At 42.7% G+C, this 18,737-nt stretch overlaps 1 protein-coding gene across 3 annotated transcripts in view; it reads right to left on the bottom strand.

Annotated features, from left to right (window-relative positions):
• The window catches only part of LOC117770507 (retinoic acid receptor beta-like), a 200,925-nt gene that overhangs the window by 12,573 nt on the left and 169,615 nt on the right, over window positions 1–18,737 (bottom strand). For all 3 annotated transcript variants that reach the window (XM_034600039.1, XM_034600042.1, XM_034600041.1), the window contains 2 exons: window positions 12,442–12,602; window positions 951–1,127 (listed from right to left, as the gene is read on the bottom strand). In XM_034600039.1, coding sequence (XP_034455930.1) covers window positions 951–1,127; window positions 12,442–12,602 — 338 coding nt within the window. The remainder of the gene's footprint in view (window positions 1–950; window positions 1,128–12,441; window positions 12,603–18,737) is intronic.

The following is an 18,737-nucleotide window of genomic DNA, read 5'->3' as shown; positions in this document are numbered from 1 at the left end:
CTAATGGGAGCCGGGCTTAAAGCCACCGGAGATCTGAGGCTCACCACAGACTCTAAACACATTAATAGATTCCAACACACCGAGGAACAGGAAAGGGAATAGGAGGATAAATATTACAATATACCAAGGCAGACGACTCCCTCTTCAGTAAAGAGGTGTGTTTATATAACTGTGTTATATCACTGCTGGGAGCAGTTCTAGAGAGGTTTTTAGCTCATTACTGAATATTTTAAGAGTTTACTCTCGTACTGAAGAAACATCTAAACTGTGCTTCTTGCAGCAACTCCATTAAAGAGAAACTAGTTCAGTATAATTACTGATATAGATGAAAAGGTAGAAAAGTGACACTGTCTGGAACCCTGTGCACACTGCAAAAAATAAAAGGTTAGAAACAACTAACCCAGTTTTTGATCTTTGAAGAAAATCACAGACAGTTGTGTTGACTGATTGTCTTTAATTCTGATCATTTATCTCGTTATAAAAACATAAAATACTTAATACTGAGAATTATTGTGTCACCAGGGTCTGGATGATTTAACCAGTTTATTCCTTATGTTGATCTGAAAATTGACACTCGCCATAAACAATTATGTGTATCATTGAAATTTCAATGTAAATCGTCAATAGACTCACATTCACCATATTCACACACATTCATACAGCTCTTCCACAGTATATTCTGTGGTTTTCATTCACACACTTTCTTACTTCATGCAACCTCTTCTGTTTATTTTACCACTTCAAACAACACAACTGGCTTAAAAGCTTTTTTGTCCAGTATATGCACCTTGAAGATTTTTTATGTGGAAACATGAGGACTTGAGTGCCAATACACTAAGAACTGTTTTCTCAGTGTAGTAGGAGACATCTGGTGTCCGCCAGTAAACAAAAGGAATAGTGTTATTTCTCTAAACAACAAGTTTATTTCTCCAAAATAGAATGACACCCACCAAAATGTCCAGGCAGGCAGCTTTCAGGAGCGTGATCTGGTCTGCGATGGTCAGCCCCGTGAAGCCAGGCACTCGTTTGGCAAATTCCACGATCTTGATAATGCACTTGGTGGCCAGCTCGCTGAATTTGTCCCACAGGCCCAGGTCCAGCCTCACACGGTGGTCTGCACTCGAGTTCTGTGAGGCACACACACACACACACACACACACACACACACATACACACACACACACACACACACACACACACACACACACACACACACACACACACACAAATACACACACACACAAACAGAGAACAAGCCGTCAGGCGAAGAGGCAGCTACTTTCGTCATTGCACAGACTGTTGCTAATGATCTCCTCAGTGCACCCTCTTCACTCTGCTCCATATGTGTCAGTTACCTACAGTAAATAGGCTCCATAAGACCAGAGCTCTCAAAAACACTGGCAGGATTGTTGTTGTGAATACGCCGAGCTGAGCCGAGCCGGGTGGCCGGGCCCTGCAATAATGAGCATAACAGTGCCAGTGGGATGCTTATGCAATGATGGGATGCAGAAACAGAGCTGTGACAGGTAGCACAGGGCGGTTTGAAGCCAGAGCTGCCATTAATACAGCTACACCGTCCAGAGCCTACACTGGAGGGAAGCAGGACGGGTGAAAGCCAGGGAACAATAAAGACATAGCTGATCGCAATATACGGCAAGAGGAAAGAGTGGAAATAAATGTGCTGTAAGAGACCAGAGAGAGGAAAGAAAGAGAAGGAATAACAGATGACAGGGAGGGAAGTTAAGAGTGGGTGAGCAGTGTGGCAGAGCAGAGGAGAAGCCGTGGTATGAAGTCTGAAAATATGTATCCTAACTGCTATTTATGGCCATTGATTAAAACAACAAATGGCTTCAGCTACCTCTTATAGCAAAACTCACTCTGCCACTTTATACACTGTCAATTTATTACAACTTGGGTCCTACTTTTGTAACTTATGTCATTATTTCTTTCAATAGGGGAAATAATATATAAACACAACCAGTTAGATGGGTTGTAAACTCTTACTATGAGTTGAATTGATTATCTTAACGTTTTGGAGGCTCAATTCAATTGAAAAAGCGAGAGCTCCTGATCTGCTGGTCATAACCCGTAATTGTGCACAATTATGGTCAACATGACAAGAAGTGCATCGATAAGCTCTGATGGGTGTTAACAATCAATGTGGTTATCACTGTAACCTCACACCTATAAGGTTCTTAGTACTGCCAGGGTCTGTGTGGGGTTTGAACGCTCTTCTCATCAATCAATCAATCAATCAATCAATCAAATTTTATTTGTAAAGCCCATATTCACAAATCACAGTTTGTCTCATAGGGCTTTAACAAGGTGTGAGATCCTCTGCCCTTAACCCTCAACAAGAGGTAGGAAAAACTACTAAAAAACCCTTTTAACAGGGTAAAAAGAACGTAGAAACCTCAATTCTCCTGCGGGGCCTTATATTGGTTTCCTGCCACAGTCTAAACACATGCAGTTTGGGGTAAGGTGAATTGATGACTCTGTAGGTGTGAATGTGATTGGTTGTTTTTCTCTGTATGTTGGTCCTGTGATTTGCTGGCAACATACCCCTCCTCTCGCCTGGGAATGACCCCCTAATCCTTACCAGACAATCTGTATAGATAATGGTTGAATGGATTCTGATAGAGTTCTGCTATCCTAACCTGAACCCAGGGGGTCCTGATATAGGCACTCAGGTCGTGTTTGTCTATGTTCATCTGTGGCAAGTTAATAGTAATCCACTTTAAGTTAAAATAACAGTAAATTCATCATCAATAATGATGTTAAAACCTGGGGTTAAAAAGTACATTCCTCTGTAGATTGGTGGAGTGTGATGAAAAAGTAATGTGAAACTGTTAAAAGCACTAGTAAACATAATTGATATGGTTAAAAGATGTTAATTTACATTGCTTGTACAGGGTCACCGTCGGGATCCAACCCATGTTATATTCACAAAATAACAGAATGAATCAGTATATCACAACGTGCTCTTATTTTGAAGGCGAAATAGATCATTTCTGTTTCTGTCCACATACCTGGGGGAACTCGTAGTGTTTTCACAGGTTACCATTGTGGAAACACTAGCTAAACCTTGTGTGGTTACTTCTGTCTTTCGGATATGTTGAAAGATTCTGTAATGTATACAATACGTTGTTTCTGTCATGAATATAATGTGTTGTCAGATGCCGCAATGTGTATATTACTGTATTCTTGTACTGCATAAGCAATTCATGCGAGTAATTCATGCGAGTAAAGCAACCATTTGTGAAAAACTTGTGTGCTTGTTTCCCCCCTCTTTCTGGGGCCTAACACATGCATGTTGTGTTTTAAATCTGAGTAATAAAATGAGGGATGCCTATTTAGCTGCTTTAGGTCAGAGCTCTGGTATTGTGTCACGTACTGAGACACTAGAACAAAGCCATCAATAAGGTCACAAGTAACATTAATCTGCAAAAGAGTCATTCTCTAACTAGTGTGCATATTATGAGTCAGGTGCCTCAAAATAAACAGCTTGTGGAGCTAATTTTCCACTCGGGCACCGTTTATTGCAAGATGATGTAATTAAAAGAGCACCATCTCAGCCAGTGGAAAAAATGATGGAAATACATGTATATGACATTTCTGTTTGTCTCATGTTTTAATGCGAGGAAGGTTACAATCTGTGTTGTAGTCGTACAATCTGAATGTACGTATTTGTATCTTTCAATTTGTTTCCACGTGCGTGGCACCAGCACAATCCAAGTGGAATAGACTGAAATGCAGAGAGGAACTGCATGCCTGTTGTGTAGCCTCGGTCTATCGGGGCCTTCGTTCATACAGATGTTGCCTTTGTAAGTCACGACCATCACTATCGCTCAGTCTGGATCCGCAGAACATTTACTTTTACTGACACACCAGCTGTTTCACCTCAGCGTATCAAGGTTTCAAGGCAATATTTCCACGTAATGTAGAATTTCTATTTTTTCCCCTCATTTTAAACACTGAAAATGCAAATTAAAAAAGTGGATGGAAATGCACTTAATCCTGTAATTCTGGTGGCTCAAACTCTAAAGATTGTTTTACCCCGATAAAGACACAGTTTTGAGTCAAATCCTTGCTGTACTTAAAATCATAAAACAACACAGAAATTGGAATTAATTCCAAAGATAACAATGTCAGCATCTCCCCTCACTTGTTAGAAGCTACATGCCTACAGCGTCTCTCATATCCCAGAGTAATGATCCCCATTATTTTTCAGCTTCATCTTTATCACCAGTGTTTTCTGAGACATGGGAGCATCCAAAGTGGAAACATCCAAAGAGGAGATTCTGTAATGGTTGAAAAAAAAGGGTTTGGTTATTGTTTACTGTGGATTAGGGCTGCAACAAACAGTTTGAAAAAGGGAGGGGAAAGAAATGGCCATGGGAGCAGGGGATAATGTGACAGATTCAGACGGAGGAGAGCAGCTGCTGGGGAATGGCCTGGGTGTAGCAGAGGAGAGCTGTGGTGCGCTGGCTGATGGTGGGGATGGAGCATCTGATGACCGTTCTGTTTTGTGATGGTTAACATGGAATAGCCCATCTGTTCTCCATGGGTGAGTCTCCACATGTAGCAAGGACACACGGCGCACACTCACAGAGAGGGTGACACGCACCAACACTTCACACAATGAGGAGGGACGATCTTTACACAATGTACTGGATATATGTTAGACAAGGGACGTCTGTGCTACGCAGCACGTTCAACATATCTTTTCGTTAGCTGGCCTCACTAAGTGTAACAACCGCAGTCTCGCTAAGCGGTCCCGTGACAGCGGTTATCAACATTATTAGTCTACCGAGCACGTTCACAGAAAGGCAGCGGTGTTTGTGGCATATGACCAATAGTATGAGATTTGAAAGATTTGATAAAGTTGAACACATAATAATAATCCAGGTAAGAAAGGTAAAAGTGCAGGGACGACAGCTGGCGAATAATTGTAATATAATATAACGTCACTGCCTTATCCGCTTTGCAAGAGTAGATCTGACTATCATAACATTTGTGTATTTGATCAGATTCCATGTGTTTATATATGAGAGTTTTACACTCATTCTTTCAGCTGCAGCCCTGGCAGGGTCAAGCAAACATAATTCAGAGTGGTGTGTAGGCTCGCTTTACTAAATAGTCCAAGTCTTTAGCACTTCATTGAGTCTGTATTTTAGGACGATGTCAATATTCAAGAGGAAAATGGCTTTGACATATCTGCAGCCAGGGAAAGAAACAGATAAAGAAGACAGGAGGGGGCCCTCCTACACAGGAGAACAGTCCTGCTGAGGAGCTGACCCTCTGTAAAAATGAGGATCATTCAGAGAAACCCCTGATGCCATTTTCCAAAGGAATTGATTGGTTAGTGCCCCCCCCCCTTCATTTTTCTGTAGCCATCGTAAACTAAGGGGATCACTGCTGTCGACTCAAAAAGCCTTTGTTACATGTTAATGCACTACTTACTGTTAATGTGTTAACGGCATTATAGAAGTGGCTGACTCAATGTTCCTCTTGTTTTTCTCCGACTTATTCTTTATGTCAGAGAAAATAAAGAATATTTATAGAAGATCAGAGATAGGCTGGGGACTGGAGTGTTGAACGAGGGGTGCATCAGCAACTGTTCCCGCCTCCAAAGTCTCAAAATTCTACTTGACGAGCGAGCAACTGTCGTGCAGAGTTAAGCAGCTGCGAGTGCAAAGGGAAGTGCAAGTTTGCGCTTGTCTCAGCCCCATGCTCCCAGTTGTGCACGCTGAGCTGCAGTTGTGGATGCAGAGTAGGAATTCTCGTTCGCAAGTATGGTTTTGCTCTCATGGATACTGTTCTGTGCACTTGCAGGATAGAAACGCTACCTCACCAGTATGGTTAAGCGCTTGTGACTACTATTCTGTGCATTCGTGATAGATAACCTCCATACGCCTCTACAGATCAGAATCTGAAAATTCTACAAAGCAGAATCTGTTTATAGAGATAACCTGCCCTGGAGCAGTTTAGGAGTTCAGTATGATACCAGGAAGATTTATAAAGTGAAACACCATTGTAGCCCAGAAAACCAAGGGATAAACCGAATGGTATCTTGCAAACCATAAATTCTGCTTCATAGTACAGGAAAGCCAGGACAGAGGCATTGAGACGCTGCTTTGACCTTTTACATTGGGACATTTTCATCATGAGCATCAGTGTCGTGGAGGCAGAGGTTAATACAAGACTGCATTTAGGTTTAGGTGTAATAAACTGGCAGCTGAGTCTGTTTAAACCATAGACTACATTAAGATGGACTACATGTATCCACTTCCTCTAACTGTGCAAAAATTACGCTAAAATATATCTGATACAGCCACTGCCATCTTGCACCACTGCTAACATCATTTGGAGCCAATTTGCGATGTGGAGTCATGGTATCGAAGTCCGGCCAATATAGGCTACATGCTCGACCAATCTCAAGTCAGTCATGACGTTTCACCCTATTATTATAGCATCATTTAACTCATTAAAACCAAACCTATCAGAAACATGAACATATATCAGTGTGATAAGATTTACCTGAAATGACAGAAACCATCTTTGGAAAAAATGTTTTCACGTGTACTAGTGTTAATGCTAATGACAAAGCGTATCAGCTGATGATGGCAGCTTGAAAGAAGCTAGTAAGTCAATCTTGAGTCTGGGGTATTTTGCCCAAAAGTCAGCAAATAATAAAAAAAACATGAATATTTATATTTTCCTTATATATGGTTCTTGATTAAGTATGACCAAATATGTAGTTTTACAGTGTAAAACTTAAGCTGTTAGATCTCCCTGGTGGACAAACTGTGTACTGAAGACACTGTTTTTAAATTGCCTCGTAAAATGCATATCGGATTAATACTGTGCATCTGCCATGACCGTTATTCGCCAGGAACAAGTAGAAACTGGAAGAAATTATTTTTACAGTCTGTAAGTGTTTGAACTGTTACTTTTTTTTGTTAAATAAAATGGTAAAATAATGGATAATAAGGTCTGAGCTTTAAAAATAAATAGTTTTACATCAATATAGAAAGTATTCTGTGGTATAGTCCTTAAAACAAATAAAAATAGATCCAACAGTTGAAATGGTTCAAAAGTAAATGGGAACTTGGCTACTGAATGTTTCTTGGGCAGCCGAATGTTGTTTCATGGTTAGTTCAGTCCATTGATTCCCCTTTTCTTGGTAAGTACCAGCTTCATGGGGAAGAGTTTGAACTTATAAAAACAAAACAGAAATCCATAAAAAGTGCTCTTGTCAGAATCAGAAAAGGTTTGTGCCACGACCAGGCCCCTGCATAAACATATAATGAGCAGGGATTGTTCACATTGCGATTCACAGGCCTCAGGAGGGACAGAAACAAAGCCCTGAGAAGCTGTAATTGACTGCTGCATAGGCTTTTTACTTCCAGATAGTGAATACAACTGCAAAAATACTTTTTTACAGAGTGCTTTGCGCCTCCAAACAAACTCCTTGGACACTTTGGCTGTTTACTCAGCATAAACAACTGTACTGAAAAGCAAAGCATCTTCAAAGCACTGAGGAGAGACTGCTCAGTGTGGACAAAGCGAATACATGCTCTCTCTGTGTGTTTTAGCCAGTCCTACTGATTCGATCTGCCTAAAGATGCCACTTTATGGTTGACTATTAATTTGGTTAAATCTGCCTGTTTCTGTCTTTGTCATTACAAAGTCTGAACTGTATGAACAGATAAATAATGAATAAAACTGTCAGAAAAGGAAGTCAAAGAAAATTATGCATTACATAACAGAACCAAAACCCAGACAAAGAGAATGTTAAAGTCAAGTTTCAAGGGGTGTTATGTAATCAATCCATTTATGTCAAAAAATGCTCTCAGTGTGTTTTTTTCTTGTCTGGGAAGAAAAGTCTGTGGAACAGCCTTCAGAAACAACAACTCTACACTGGAACCCAGAAAAATGACACATCTGCTTCCATTGGTCTGAGGGCTTTTGACTGAAGCACTTTCAAGGAGTTTTTTCAATTCAACATTTGTTTGTTTAAACAGAAAATGGGAAGCTGAGGCAGGTTTTACAGCCCCACTCCCCTGAAGCAACTGAAAAAAGAGAAGATCCATAATGCATTCAGTGTGTTAGCAAACCTCAACATCAGCGTACCGCCCTGTTCAGACCTGGCATTGACATGCATCATGGGTGAGGAGTTCACAAGAGGATAGATGTGAATGCACCCAAGTGCATTGAGGATCCATTCAGATCAGTTCGCTCAGATCACATTCGGACGTGTTCTGTGCTGCATGTGGCATCGTTCTTCCAGTGAGTGTGTCCTGGGACTTCCTCTCATACAGAGGACCAGACGTCCTCTGTATGAGAGGAAGTCGTTCATACTCATCTAGTTGTTTCTCAAACCACATAAAATGGCTTTGTCCATGACGTCTGAAAATTCAGAAAAGCCCCTACAGACATCCATCTTTCCACAGAACTCTCTGTCCGTGGTTTGCATATTTGCAGAACCGTGCATGTCACCGGCTTCACACTTGGCATGTGTATTGTTAAGGGCCAACTGAAGTGCAGTGTCAGTTTTGGTGTGACCTGGACAAGAGGTTCGTTCAAAACCAATAATCTTTGAATAAATAGTCGACCAGTGCTCTGTAGCAGCGGAGGCTAGGACTCATCAATGTAAGTGATGTTGTCGATCATGACAACAGAATGTTCACAACATCAGGTGCATTCGTGACAATAACAACTGATTCTCCAGTTCGGGTCTCTGCATACTGAGTCAAGCTTCACTGAACATTGAATAAACAGATGAACAGCTCTTTGTGGACTGGTATAGTCCTGCAGCCAGTCTTTACTTGCTTTGTCTTAATTACAGCAGGTCACCTTTAGTTTCAGAAGGAAAGCTGCAACCAGTATTACTGCAGGCCAAGCAAACAGCCCATTCCAAACAGGCGGGTTTACAATGGGCACTATAGTAATGCATCAAACATCTTGGGTTGATTCACTTTGCCTGCAAATACACCCAATTTCTACTTCTTCTTTTAACTTCCGTCTATGCACTTGGTATATTGTTCCCTCCCTCCTTCTCCAACAGCATTTGGTATTTTAGAATCAAAATGCTGTAAGCTTTTATTTGCACATAGAGCGGTCAGAAGTGGTCACTGGAGGCATCTATGGAGGCACAATCTGATACCAAGTGTGAAGCGACGGAGTTAGAGCTGTCCGCTGATCGCATCGCCTGAGATGTTAAAGCCAGGTGTGAACAGGGCTTCAGCCCGGCCCCGGGGACTGTTTCAGCGCGAGAGGCCACGCACACCGCGGCGCCCTCCTGCCCCCCGACCACATCACTGAAGTGACTGTGAAGACAGCTAGAGCAACCCCCCCCCCCACTCTTCACAGCACATCAATCCCCCTGAGGTTGTTACTGTGAGGCAGTTAGCACCGCGGCGGCTGGACACGAGCAAACAATCTATTGTGTGGCCACCCAAGAGAGAGAGAGAGAGAGAGTGGGAGATAGAGGGAGACAGAGAACAGCAGAGAGAGAGATCATTAAATATGATCTGGGGTTAAGTGAGAGGCACATTTGCTCTGTGTTTAAATCACAGATAACGAGCTGCAGTCGACACAACAGCACTATGGATGCACATTCCACTGATTGACGTCTGATTTGATGGGGACGGAGGAAGCAGTGTGTGTGTGTGTGTGTGTGTGTGTGTGTGTGTGTGTGTGTGTGTGTGTGTGTGTGTTTGTTTGTGAGAGAGAGAGAGAGAGAGAGAATGAGAGTGTGTGTTTGCACAAAGCACATATGTTGGGGGGGTTGGAGGTGACCGATATTAAAGCAACTTATCATGCTCTCTTCCCTCTGGCTGGAGAGAGAAAGAAAGAGAGGGGACTGAAAAGGGGAGCTGAGGGAGGGAGGAGGGTGAGATAATTCGTGGTTGGATTTTCTTTTTTCAACAGTCCCCCCTCCCCCCTCGCAATTCCAGTCAATTACACCAGTCCCATAATTCAATACAGCGAAACAAGGAAGTTGCCGGGGAATTCTAATTTAATTTAAGGTCATTTATTCAAACAAATCATAGAAGTTGCAACATTAGAGAATAAGCTGGCTGTGAGGAAATGAGCGCCGTGCTGTACGTCAGCAGACTTGTGTGTACAGATGCAGAAAGGGAAAAGGCAGTAAAAGCAGCCAGCACCTGTGACGGATGGAGACGGCGGTCAAACTGTAAAGTGGCTAATATCTCCAGACTGGGCCGTGTACTGTGCAGCAGCAGTGGAGGCCGCCTGGAGCCCTCTCGGGCCCCGCAGAGCGCTAATGTTTTATTTTGTCTTTGAAAGTGCCAGGCTCGTTTGTCATCGCCATCACTGTCAATGAAGCATTATTCATTGTCGAGCTAAGCCCTCTCACTTGCGCGGCTATCTCCGCTAACCCGGCAATGAACTCCTAAATCACTGCAGACTAGGATTTGAATATTTCACCACAATAATTGGAGCTTTAACCTAATCTAGGGGCGCAGGAGCTTCTCTTCTGTTTCCAATGAGGAGGACTCAAAAGGCGCATCAGGATCCAATCACTAATAATAAGGAACTTCTCACAGTCTGTGAGCAAGCATAATTACCACTGATCCAGATTAAAGCTTTATCTGGGGCCGACTGCCGCTCCAACAAACAGCAAACACTGGTTACTATCGTAACCGGGGAGCAATATTTCTGCTATCATGTCCTACTATTTTCAGCTTTGCATTTTGCTTCAATACCGACTGATTATTTTGTAAAATCAGGAAGTGTCTTTGGGGAGATTGAATGGGATGAGGGCGGAGAAGAGAGGGGTTACAGCGATTAGCAGCTTTGTGTTTTAGACTGGAAAGGGGGAAAACAGAGCTGTGGAGGTGGAAGGCGACTGAACACTGGAACGACAGCGGCGCCAGCTGCATGCCGCCCATTTGCTCTGTTTTCCCATGTCTCGCCCATCTCCGCTCTGAGGTTCATTGTCAGAGACAATCTTCATCACGAGGGAGACTTTACTGAACATTATAGCTGCTGAGTACATTTGTTTATCCTGGTATAAACAGTATTTTAAATGATTGACAGGTGTCATGAGATTTCCACCAAATCATTAAGCATACACCCCCTCCTGCGCTCCATCTCTCCCCACAAAAGAGTGTTTGTGGAGCGCCTTGTCAATCACGGCTCACTCCCCGCCGACTGTAATCTATATGTAAGTCAACTTAAAAACAAATACATTAGACGCTGTCAGCTCCCTGCACAATGCCGCCATTCCTAAGTGTCAATCAACGCGCAGCCAGCTCAACATGATTTAGAGCTGTCAGCCGTCCTGCAGCTTCAACTGTTTGTGTGACGAAGCATCTCCAAACTCAACCGAACGACGGGTTTGCAGTGGCGTGTACGAGCTGGTTCTCTCTCCAGAGGTTTTCTTTCCACCTGCATAACCTCTGACCTTTGCACCGAGTCGTGACGAGCACAGAGCCACCTCTCAGGGGAAGGAGAGGTTTGTAATCATTTTTCATACAAGGTCGGGCGTTTTGAGACTGGACAGCGAGGGTGTGCTTTCTCCAAGCATCCCCTCGCTATGTGGTCTTTCAGGGGGATGTCAGTTCAGCACAGGGCCCTGGTGTTTGAGGGTTCACAGGCTGCACAGAGCTCTGAGCCTGTGACTTCTGCTGGAAGATGGCAGGGGTAACAAAGCCTGCACAAACCCTGACAAGCGCTCTCGACACCCAGCTCAGCCGGCGCCTGAATGTGTCGCTTGATTTACAAAAGCAGATAATGATGCAAGGTGGATTATCCATATTTATTCTACTTTTCAGACATGTCAGAAGCTAGAGGCTCGAGTCGGCGTCTGCAGCAACCAGATGGGGAGCTGTCTGGCTCACAAGCACATCCCCGGTGAGGGTTTGATGTTGGAAACTGCATCGTCTTCCCTCCATAAGAACTCTTTTCTTATTTTTAATTTCCCTTCGCACTCTTGCAACATTTTGAACTGGGGTAAACAAATCCTACTATCATCTCAGATTTGTCTCAACAGAGAGAGCCTGGGGGGGGGGGGGGTGATGTGTTAGTTGCATCGTGCTATTACGATCCATGACTTTCACTGTCTTTCTATCAGGCTTAATGTCAAATCAATAAGTATTGAGAGGAGAAGAAGAGGAAGTGCAGGCGAGGATTTGCCTGGACAGTCAGCGGTGTACGTGTGAGCTCGGGAGGTGCATTACATGTGGATTTAGAGTACAGTACAGGAGATTGATTATCATTATGAGCTCTGCACTCTGGGCTAGTTTGCGAGGTCAGATCAAAGATGCAAACGCTGTCCCCGGCCGGTGCAGAGTCACAGGATCAGAGAAACACTGTGGCTCTGTTATCTGTATGATTCAAATAAATGACCCACTGTGTAGATGTGTACTTTCAGAAAGATGTGGCCCAGGCACTGCAGGACAGTAAACTCACCGTGGTGTATTTGCCAAGCTGGCAGAGGGAGGGGAAGGTTTCTTGATGGGCCTTGCGAATCTTTTCAATGATGTTCTCCAGCTCGGCTGTCAGCTCGTAGCTCTCTGCCAGCTCCGGCTTTGGGCTCTCTTTCTTCTTCTTATTCCGGTCATTTCGAACAGCTGAAGGAGAACAAAGGATTAGGATTAGGCGCTGACAATGAAGCCTGTAAATGGATGACTTGATCATCGCGGCAAATGTGGACGTTGGTGGATGGAAATGAAATCAAAGACATTTTGAAGAAGGAACAACAGAAGTTTGTTGCTTGTAAGCATATTTTCTTTTTTTGCTGGTGACTTTTCAAGAGATGCAGCAAGTTGTCAAGTTATATAAACCGAGACCTTACATAAGGACAGAAAGTTTGGAGCTGCAGACTCTTCTGTCGGCTGAACCGGTTTCTGTCAGTATACTGCCACTGGCAAAGTCTCAAATAAGGAGAAAACAAAAGTGGCTGTAAAAACTCAAGTGCTTCACAAATGGGCTGTGCGATTTGTCAGGGCATTTTCAATTAATTTCCCATTTCTATTAGTTTCCTCTTACTAATGGTCTGTGTGCTTTTTTTAGGTGGCTCATCTGAGGGGAGCCCGAGGTGTAGATAGACATGGATGACTCTCTTCAATTTGATTGTTGTGAATGTGAATGTTAATTACTCACATTCATTTAATCGGGGAAATATCAAACTACGATAATTAGGCGTGCAAAGCTATTAAGTACATTTGCTGAAGTACTGTATATTATATGCTTCATTTCTGAGCGACTGAGAAACGACATGTTGTGTTTCTCAGGCCAGCTCCCAAGTCAAATCTCCAGAAAATGTCAGAGTGAGCCGATGGGAGAAAACGGCAGAAGATCCTCCGCAGCGAGCAAGTGATGATGCTTCACAACACGCAGCAGGCGCAAAAAAACAAACAAAAAGAATACAAATATCTCCGGATGAAAAAGTGGTGCAACACACCAAGACACTGAAGAAGATGACAAGAGAGCTTTTGGTGATAAGGGCAATGTGCTGTAAACAAATATCTGTGATCTCTCCACCCAAATGTATAGGTTTTGTCCTGACTCTGCCTGATGAACCACCCCTCACCTGGGGTTCATGTCTGTAAACGGCTTTATAGAGACAAACATCATCGAATGCATTTTATTTTCCGATAATTGATTATTTGTTGAGAGCCAATAGTCAGATACTCCCATGACTATTGATGCAAAACTTGCAAGACTGAAGAATTTTAGGATGAATCTTGTCTCTACACTGCCTTCTACAAATGTAACTTTCATTGATGCTCACATGTTGGTTTTAAATAAAATTGCACATTGTAACATGTAAATGAAAACAAAAATATTCTTTTTTTTTTATTTGCCAGTGCTCATAACCATCAGGCAGCTTTAACTGATAATTTACAATAACAATGTATTTGATGTCAATGTGAAAACAACGTGACAATGTAAAAGGGTAGTGATGAACCTACAGAGAAATGTCAGCTTAATCTGCAGCTTCCAGTCCAGTTTGCAAAGTCTGCTGATTTGTGTCGTGTTGTCTTTAGCTGCAGCAGCTTTCAGAGAAAAAGCTGTGAAACTACTGCACCCTACCTCAGCATCATGTGGTCAACTTTGTGAAGCATTAGCAGCTAAAGATAGAGCTAAAAGAGTATGTATATTGGACACTAACACTGTCAATAGTGTATATAGTGTAATAAACTATTAGCGCGAGTTCAAGCTGTAACATGCCTTATCTCGCCATTGAGGTTCCACCTTTGAAAAAAAGAAAGAAAAAAGGCATCTCTTGCTGAGCGGTCATCCTCCAACCAGAAGGTCGGCAGTTTGATCCCAGTCTTTCCCATCTGCATGCCAAAGTGCACCCCCCCCTCCCACTGCTACCACTGTCGAGGCTCCATCTAAAGTTGCATCTCTTCATCAGAGGGTGTATACGTTTATGACCTGTAAGCATGTCTTCTCTCATATGGATTATAGCAGCTGGACTGTAAAACGTCACCTGACATGGCCTCTTACCACAGTGGAACATACATCCTTGCATTGAACAATACACTGTGTAGTGATGTGCTTACATAATCCCAAAGAAACAGGTGCACGAACCTCAGGGAGTGAGTCCCCCAGTACGAAACAGGCAGGAGCTACAACAAAGCCCAGGCTGCTGTGTGTAAACTGCACCCTGAGAGACTGGGGTCCACAGGGTCCTTTGCTTCATTAGGTGCAGATCTTTGAAGTCTGACTTAAACAAACCAAGCAGGTTTATTACTTAACGCACAGCGTGATCCATCCATACATCACAGGTCTCTGATCATCCTTTCAAATAATAAGGAGAGGAGCTGGAGAGAGAGTGCTGGGCCCCGTTGTCAGCGCTGAGACACCCAAGGGACCTTCTGTGGCTGACAAAACAACAGTCACATCCTCTGCCCTAGTTTGTAAAAAAAACCCTCTATATTACCACATTAAAGCCAAGGTTGGAAACCTTTAAAGCAGATCTACAAATAGAGAAAAATAAATATATATATGAGGGATTTTGCAAACAGTGGCCTACTTAAACAACAGAGAACATGGAGAAGCTTATGAAACCTCCCCTCTCTTCAGCTCTCACAACCACATTCATATACTCAGAACTCCAGAAATGTTGTGTATCAGAGGTGTGAACCACAGGTTGCACTGGGACCCGGTGACAAGAGCGTTCGCACACTAACTGTGACATATAAAGGGCGTGGGGAACACACACAGACAGGAATGTTTGTGGCACTGAACATAACATGAAACAACATGTGAAGTACAATGAAGAGGGACAAAAGCTATAGTTTGGTGTAAGTTGCTTGGGAGCCTGAAGGCCACAGAGCTGAAATTTCACAGAGATGGTTCAATTGGGAGAGTGGCTCTGCATGGGGTCCATTCTTGGTACAGAATACAGAAGGTTGATGTGACTTTGTAGAGCCTTGAATGTGAGGAGAAGGATGGTGTAGTCAGGGTTTCAGGGCTGCAGTGAGACGGGGATGATGAGAGAAAAAGCGGCAGAAAATACAGTCCAGGTCTAGGTTCTGACTTGTTTAACCCCAATATTGCACAAAACAGAACCATTCATACAAACTCTGGACTTTCTCCGAACAACGCAGCAGGAAATTCCTCAGTCAGACGCTTTCACAACAGCACAGAAATCTCCAGGGCGTTCAGGTGAGGGGTGGTGCAGCAGGAAGCGACAGGACGTCACATATTAATTCTGCCGAGAAGATCATGTGTTTCTGTTTACAGCACAACAACACTGGTGTCGGCCCTTATCACCAAAAACTCTCTTGACATCTGCATTAGTGTCTTCTACATGTATGGTTCCGCTTTTTCATCCTGAGATATTTGTATTATTTTTGTTTCCCCCATTTTTTCTAGTATTAGAAACGTCATCAACCTTCACACTCACTCACTGTGAATCCTGCGGTGGATCTCCTGCTGTTCTCTAACACGGGCTCATTCGGACATTCTCTTTCGGGGGCTGGCCCTAGAAAGTCTGGAGGCCCTCACTCTGACATTTTCTCACAAACAGCCCCTCCAGAGAATGTCAGGAGATTCAGTGCATGTCTGAAAGCAGCTTATGACTCTTTCACAGGTTGGCAGTCTGACAGAAACATTGTAACTTATATTAAAGGAATATTAACAAAAATAGATTATATGAAGAACAAATGTAGACAACAAACTGTAAAAAACAACTAGATTGATGTGATGCAACAGAATAATTTCTACTTTTACTTTACTTTTGTTTCTCAAATGGCAATTTTGGTAATTTGCTATGATATTGTAATTGTAATTGTAGGCTATTTTCACTCGAGCTAAGGTTTTCAGTACTTTTCCTATACTGCTGTTGGTGGTGGAGACAGGGCTTAGAGGTTCTGACCATCACATCACTAGTCTATGGAACACTTTGAAAATAAGGGGAATATGATTTTCAAGGCTAGCACTGTTGCCTAACTGCAAAAAGGTTTGAATCCTGGTGAGTCTTTCTGTGTATCATTTGTTATCCCTGTGTTTGTGTGGGTTCTATGTGGGGACTCCTCCCTAAAGACATGCAGACTGGGGACTTTACATTGACTGTAGGTGTGACTGCTGCTGGCCTCATTTATAAGGCCCGGGACCCTATCACCAGACTGATCCCCGCCTGTGACTGTGCAAACTTCAACTTCCCGTGGCCAATACTGGACTAACTGTATGTCCTTCAAATTGTAAATATCTTATCTTAACATCCAAATCGCACAATCCTTGAGTTTATATCATATTGCACAATGCCTTCTCTAGTGTTTTTATATTTAAGTTTGTTTCCTATTTTTTATATTTTCATTCACAAATTCTTTGTATGTGTAAACCTACTCGGCAATAAACCCTGATTCTGAATGTGAGAGTGAATGTATGTCAGCCCTGTGATGGACTGGCGGCCTGACGAGGGTGTACCACTCCTCTCAAACAATGTCAGCTGGGATTGGCTCCAGCTCCCCCTGTGACCCTCGTAAATTAAGCCGCATAGCTAAAAGATGGAATGGGTGGACCTATTGGCTAACTGATTATGAGTTTCTGCACTAAGCTACACATCTTGCACCTTTCTCTGAACTATATCAGTCTTGCCATGTGACTCTGGCTCAGATAAATACTTCTCAAATGTTGGTACGTCTTTAACTTGATAAACTGCAACTGTAGCGCACTGCTTACAATGCTTACACCCAAGCACAGCCTTTCCAACCACCATCAGATGTAAACATATAGACCAATGTGCTTATCTCCATAATCAGGCATTAACCCAACACATGGGTTAGAGTCCAACGTAAACATCTCATCTGTTTTATCAGCAGTGGTTGATACCCTTCATCTGTTTGACCTGATGTACTGTATGTAAACTGACACATGGTGGTAGCCTACTTTCAAACTGCAGTTTCTTTTGTATTGCTAGTCCCAGAAACGAATCAGTCGCGCTCAGGGACATGGGATGTTGTGCACGTCTGTTTCATTTTGACACATTTCACCCACATCTCACAGGCTCCTCTGGCTCCACACTGACTGAGCGTCTCAGTGCATCGTCAATACGGGTTGGACTGAATGCTATGGTCAGCCTTCTGATTGGTTCTGACTACTCCGATGAGAGGCAGCAGTTAATGTGCTGACATTAATCACTCCATACATTTTGACCTATATCTTTGACCTATATGTCCGTATCATTGAAGTAGCCTATGTACTGTATGTATTTAAGAGAATTTCCACTACATCAACTGCGATTATACAGTTAGTAAAGCAAGCTTTGACAATGACAATGTTAATTACTTCACAGACTCAAATGTGATCCGGGAGAACACTAACACTGACTAATTGTAACAGAATCAAATTAAATAGAGTTCCTGGCCACAGACTGGATCAGTTTTAAGATGGTTACAAATTTCGATTGTATTTTCTGCTTCATACCTGACAATGTTAATCCTCCGACATGTCAATGAAACCAGTAATGAGAGAAAGTGATGCTAACCCTGTCACTAAGGGTTTACAGAGTCAGTGTGAGGACAGCGGAAGGGACGTGACTTAGAGAGGACGGTGAGTCCTGGCTCCACAGGGAAAAGCTGAACAGGTCACAGGTCATGTTCTGAGTCACGAGTCATTTTATTAGAAATCAGGTGTGGGCCAGTGTTGTTGATTCAAAACAAAAAATGAGAAAGTGACAGAACAATGAGGGGATATTGAAGTTTTAACAAAATGGGCACATGAGAAAATTACACGTATGCATGTGAAATTTATGTAAATGTACATAAACTAGATCATAAACCCAAAGTCCCAGTGTGTTCATCAGTTGTGATGTTAATTGTGAAACCACATGGTCCTTTGCACTTGACTGAACAATCAAATCTACACATATCATGTAATTGAATTAATTAGCTACATGTGAAACGTCGAAAGCCACGTATGTCTATAGAATCACGTGTCAAATATAGATCTCACATGTACAGTAACATGTGAGATTGTTTGAACAATGTGAAATATTAATTAAAATCAATAACTCAAAAGTAAATGAATATGTATTAGTCACGTGTGGCAGTTTCTGTGTACAGAGGTCATGTAGAGGTAAAACAATAAAATCCATCCAACCCTGTCTGTAATGTTCTCTAAGCAACTTTCTCACATTCACATGATTGCTCTGCTCGGCGGACATGAGAAAGTCACTGAGAACTGTTCTCTCTAGCTCTCTTTAAAATACTGTTATACACCAGTTTGTGTCTCTTTACATTTGAGTATCA

The sequence above is a fragment of the Hippoglossus hippoglossus genome, chromosome 11 (assembly GCF_009819705.1).
Source record: "Hippoglossus hippoglossus isolate fHipHip1 chromosome 11, fHipHip1.pri, whole genome shotgun sequence".
NCBI lineage: Eukaryota > Metazoa > Chordata > Actinopteri > Pleuronectiformes > Pleuronectidae > Hippoglossus > Hippoglossus hippoglossus.
Note: the sequence above shows the minus strand (reverse complement) of the source record. Positions and strands in the feature narration are given on the sequence as shown.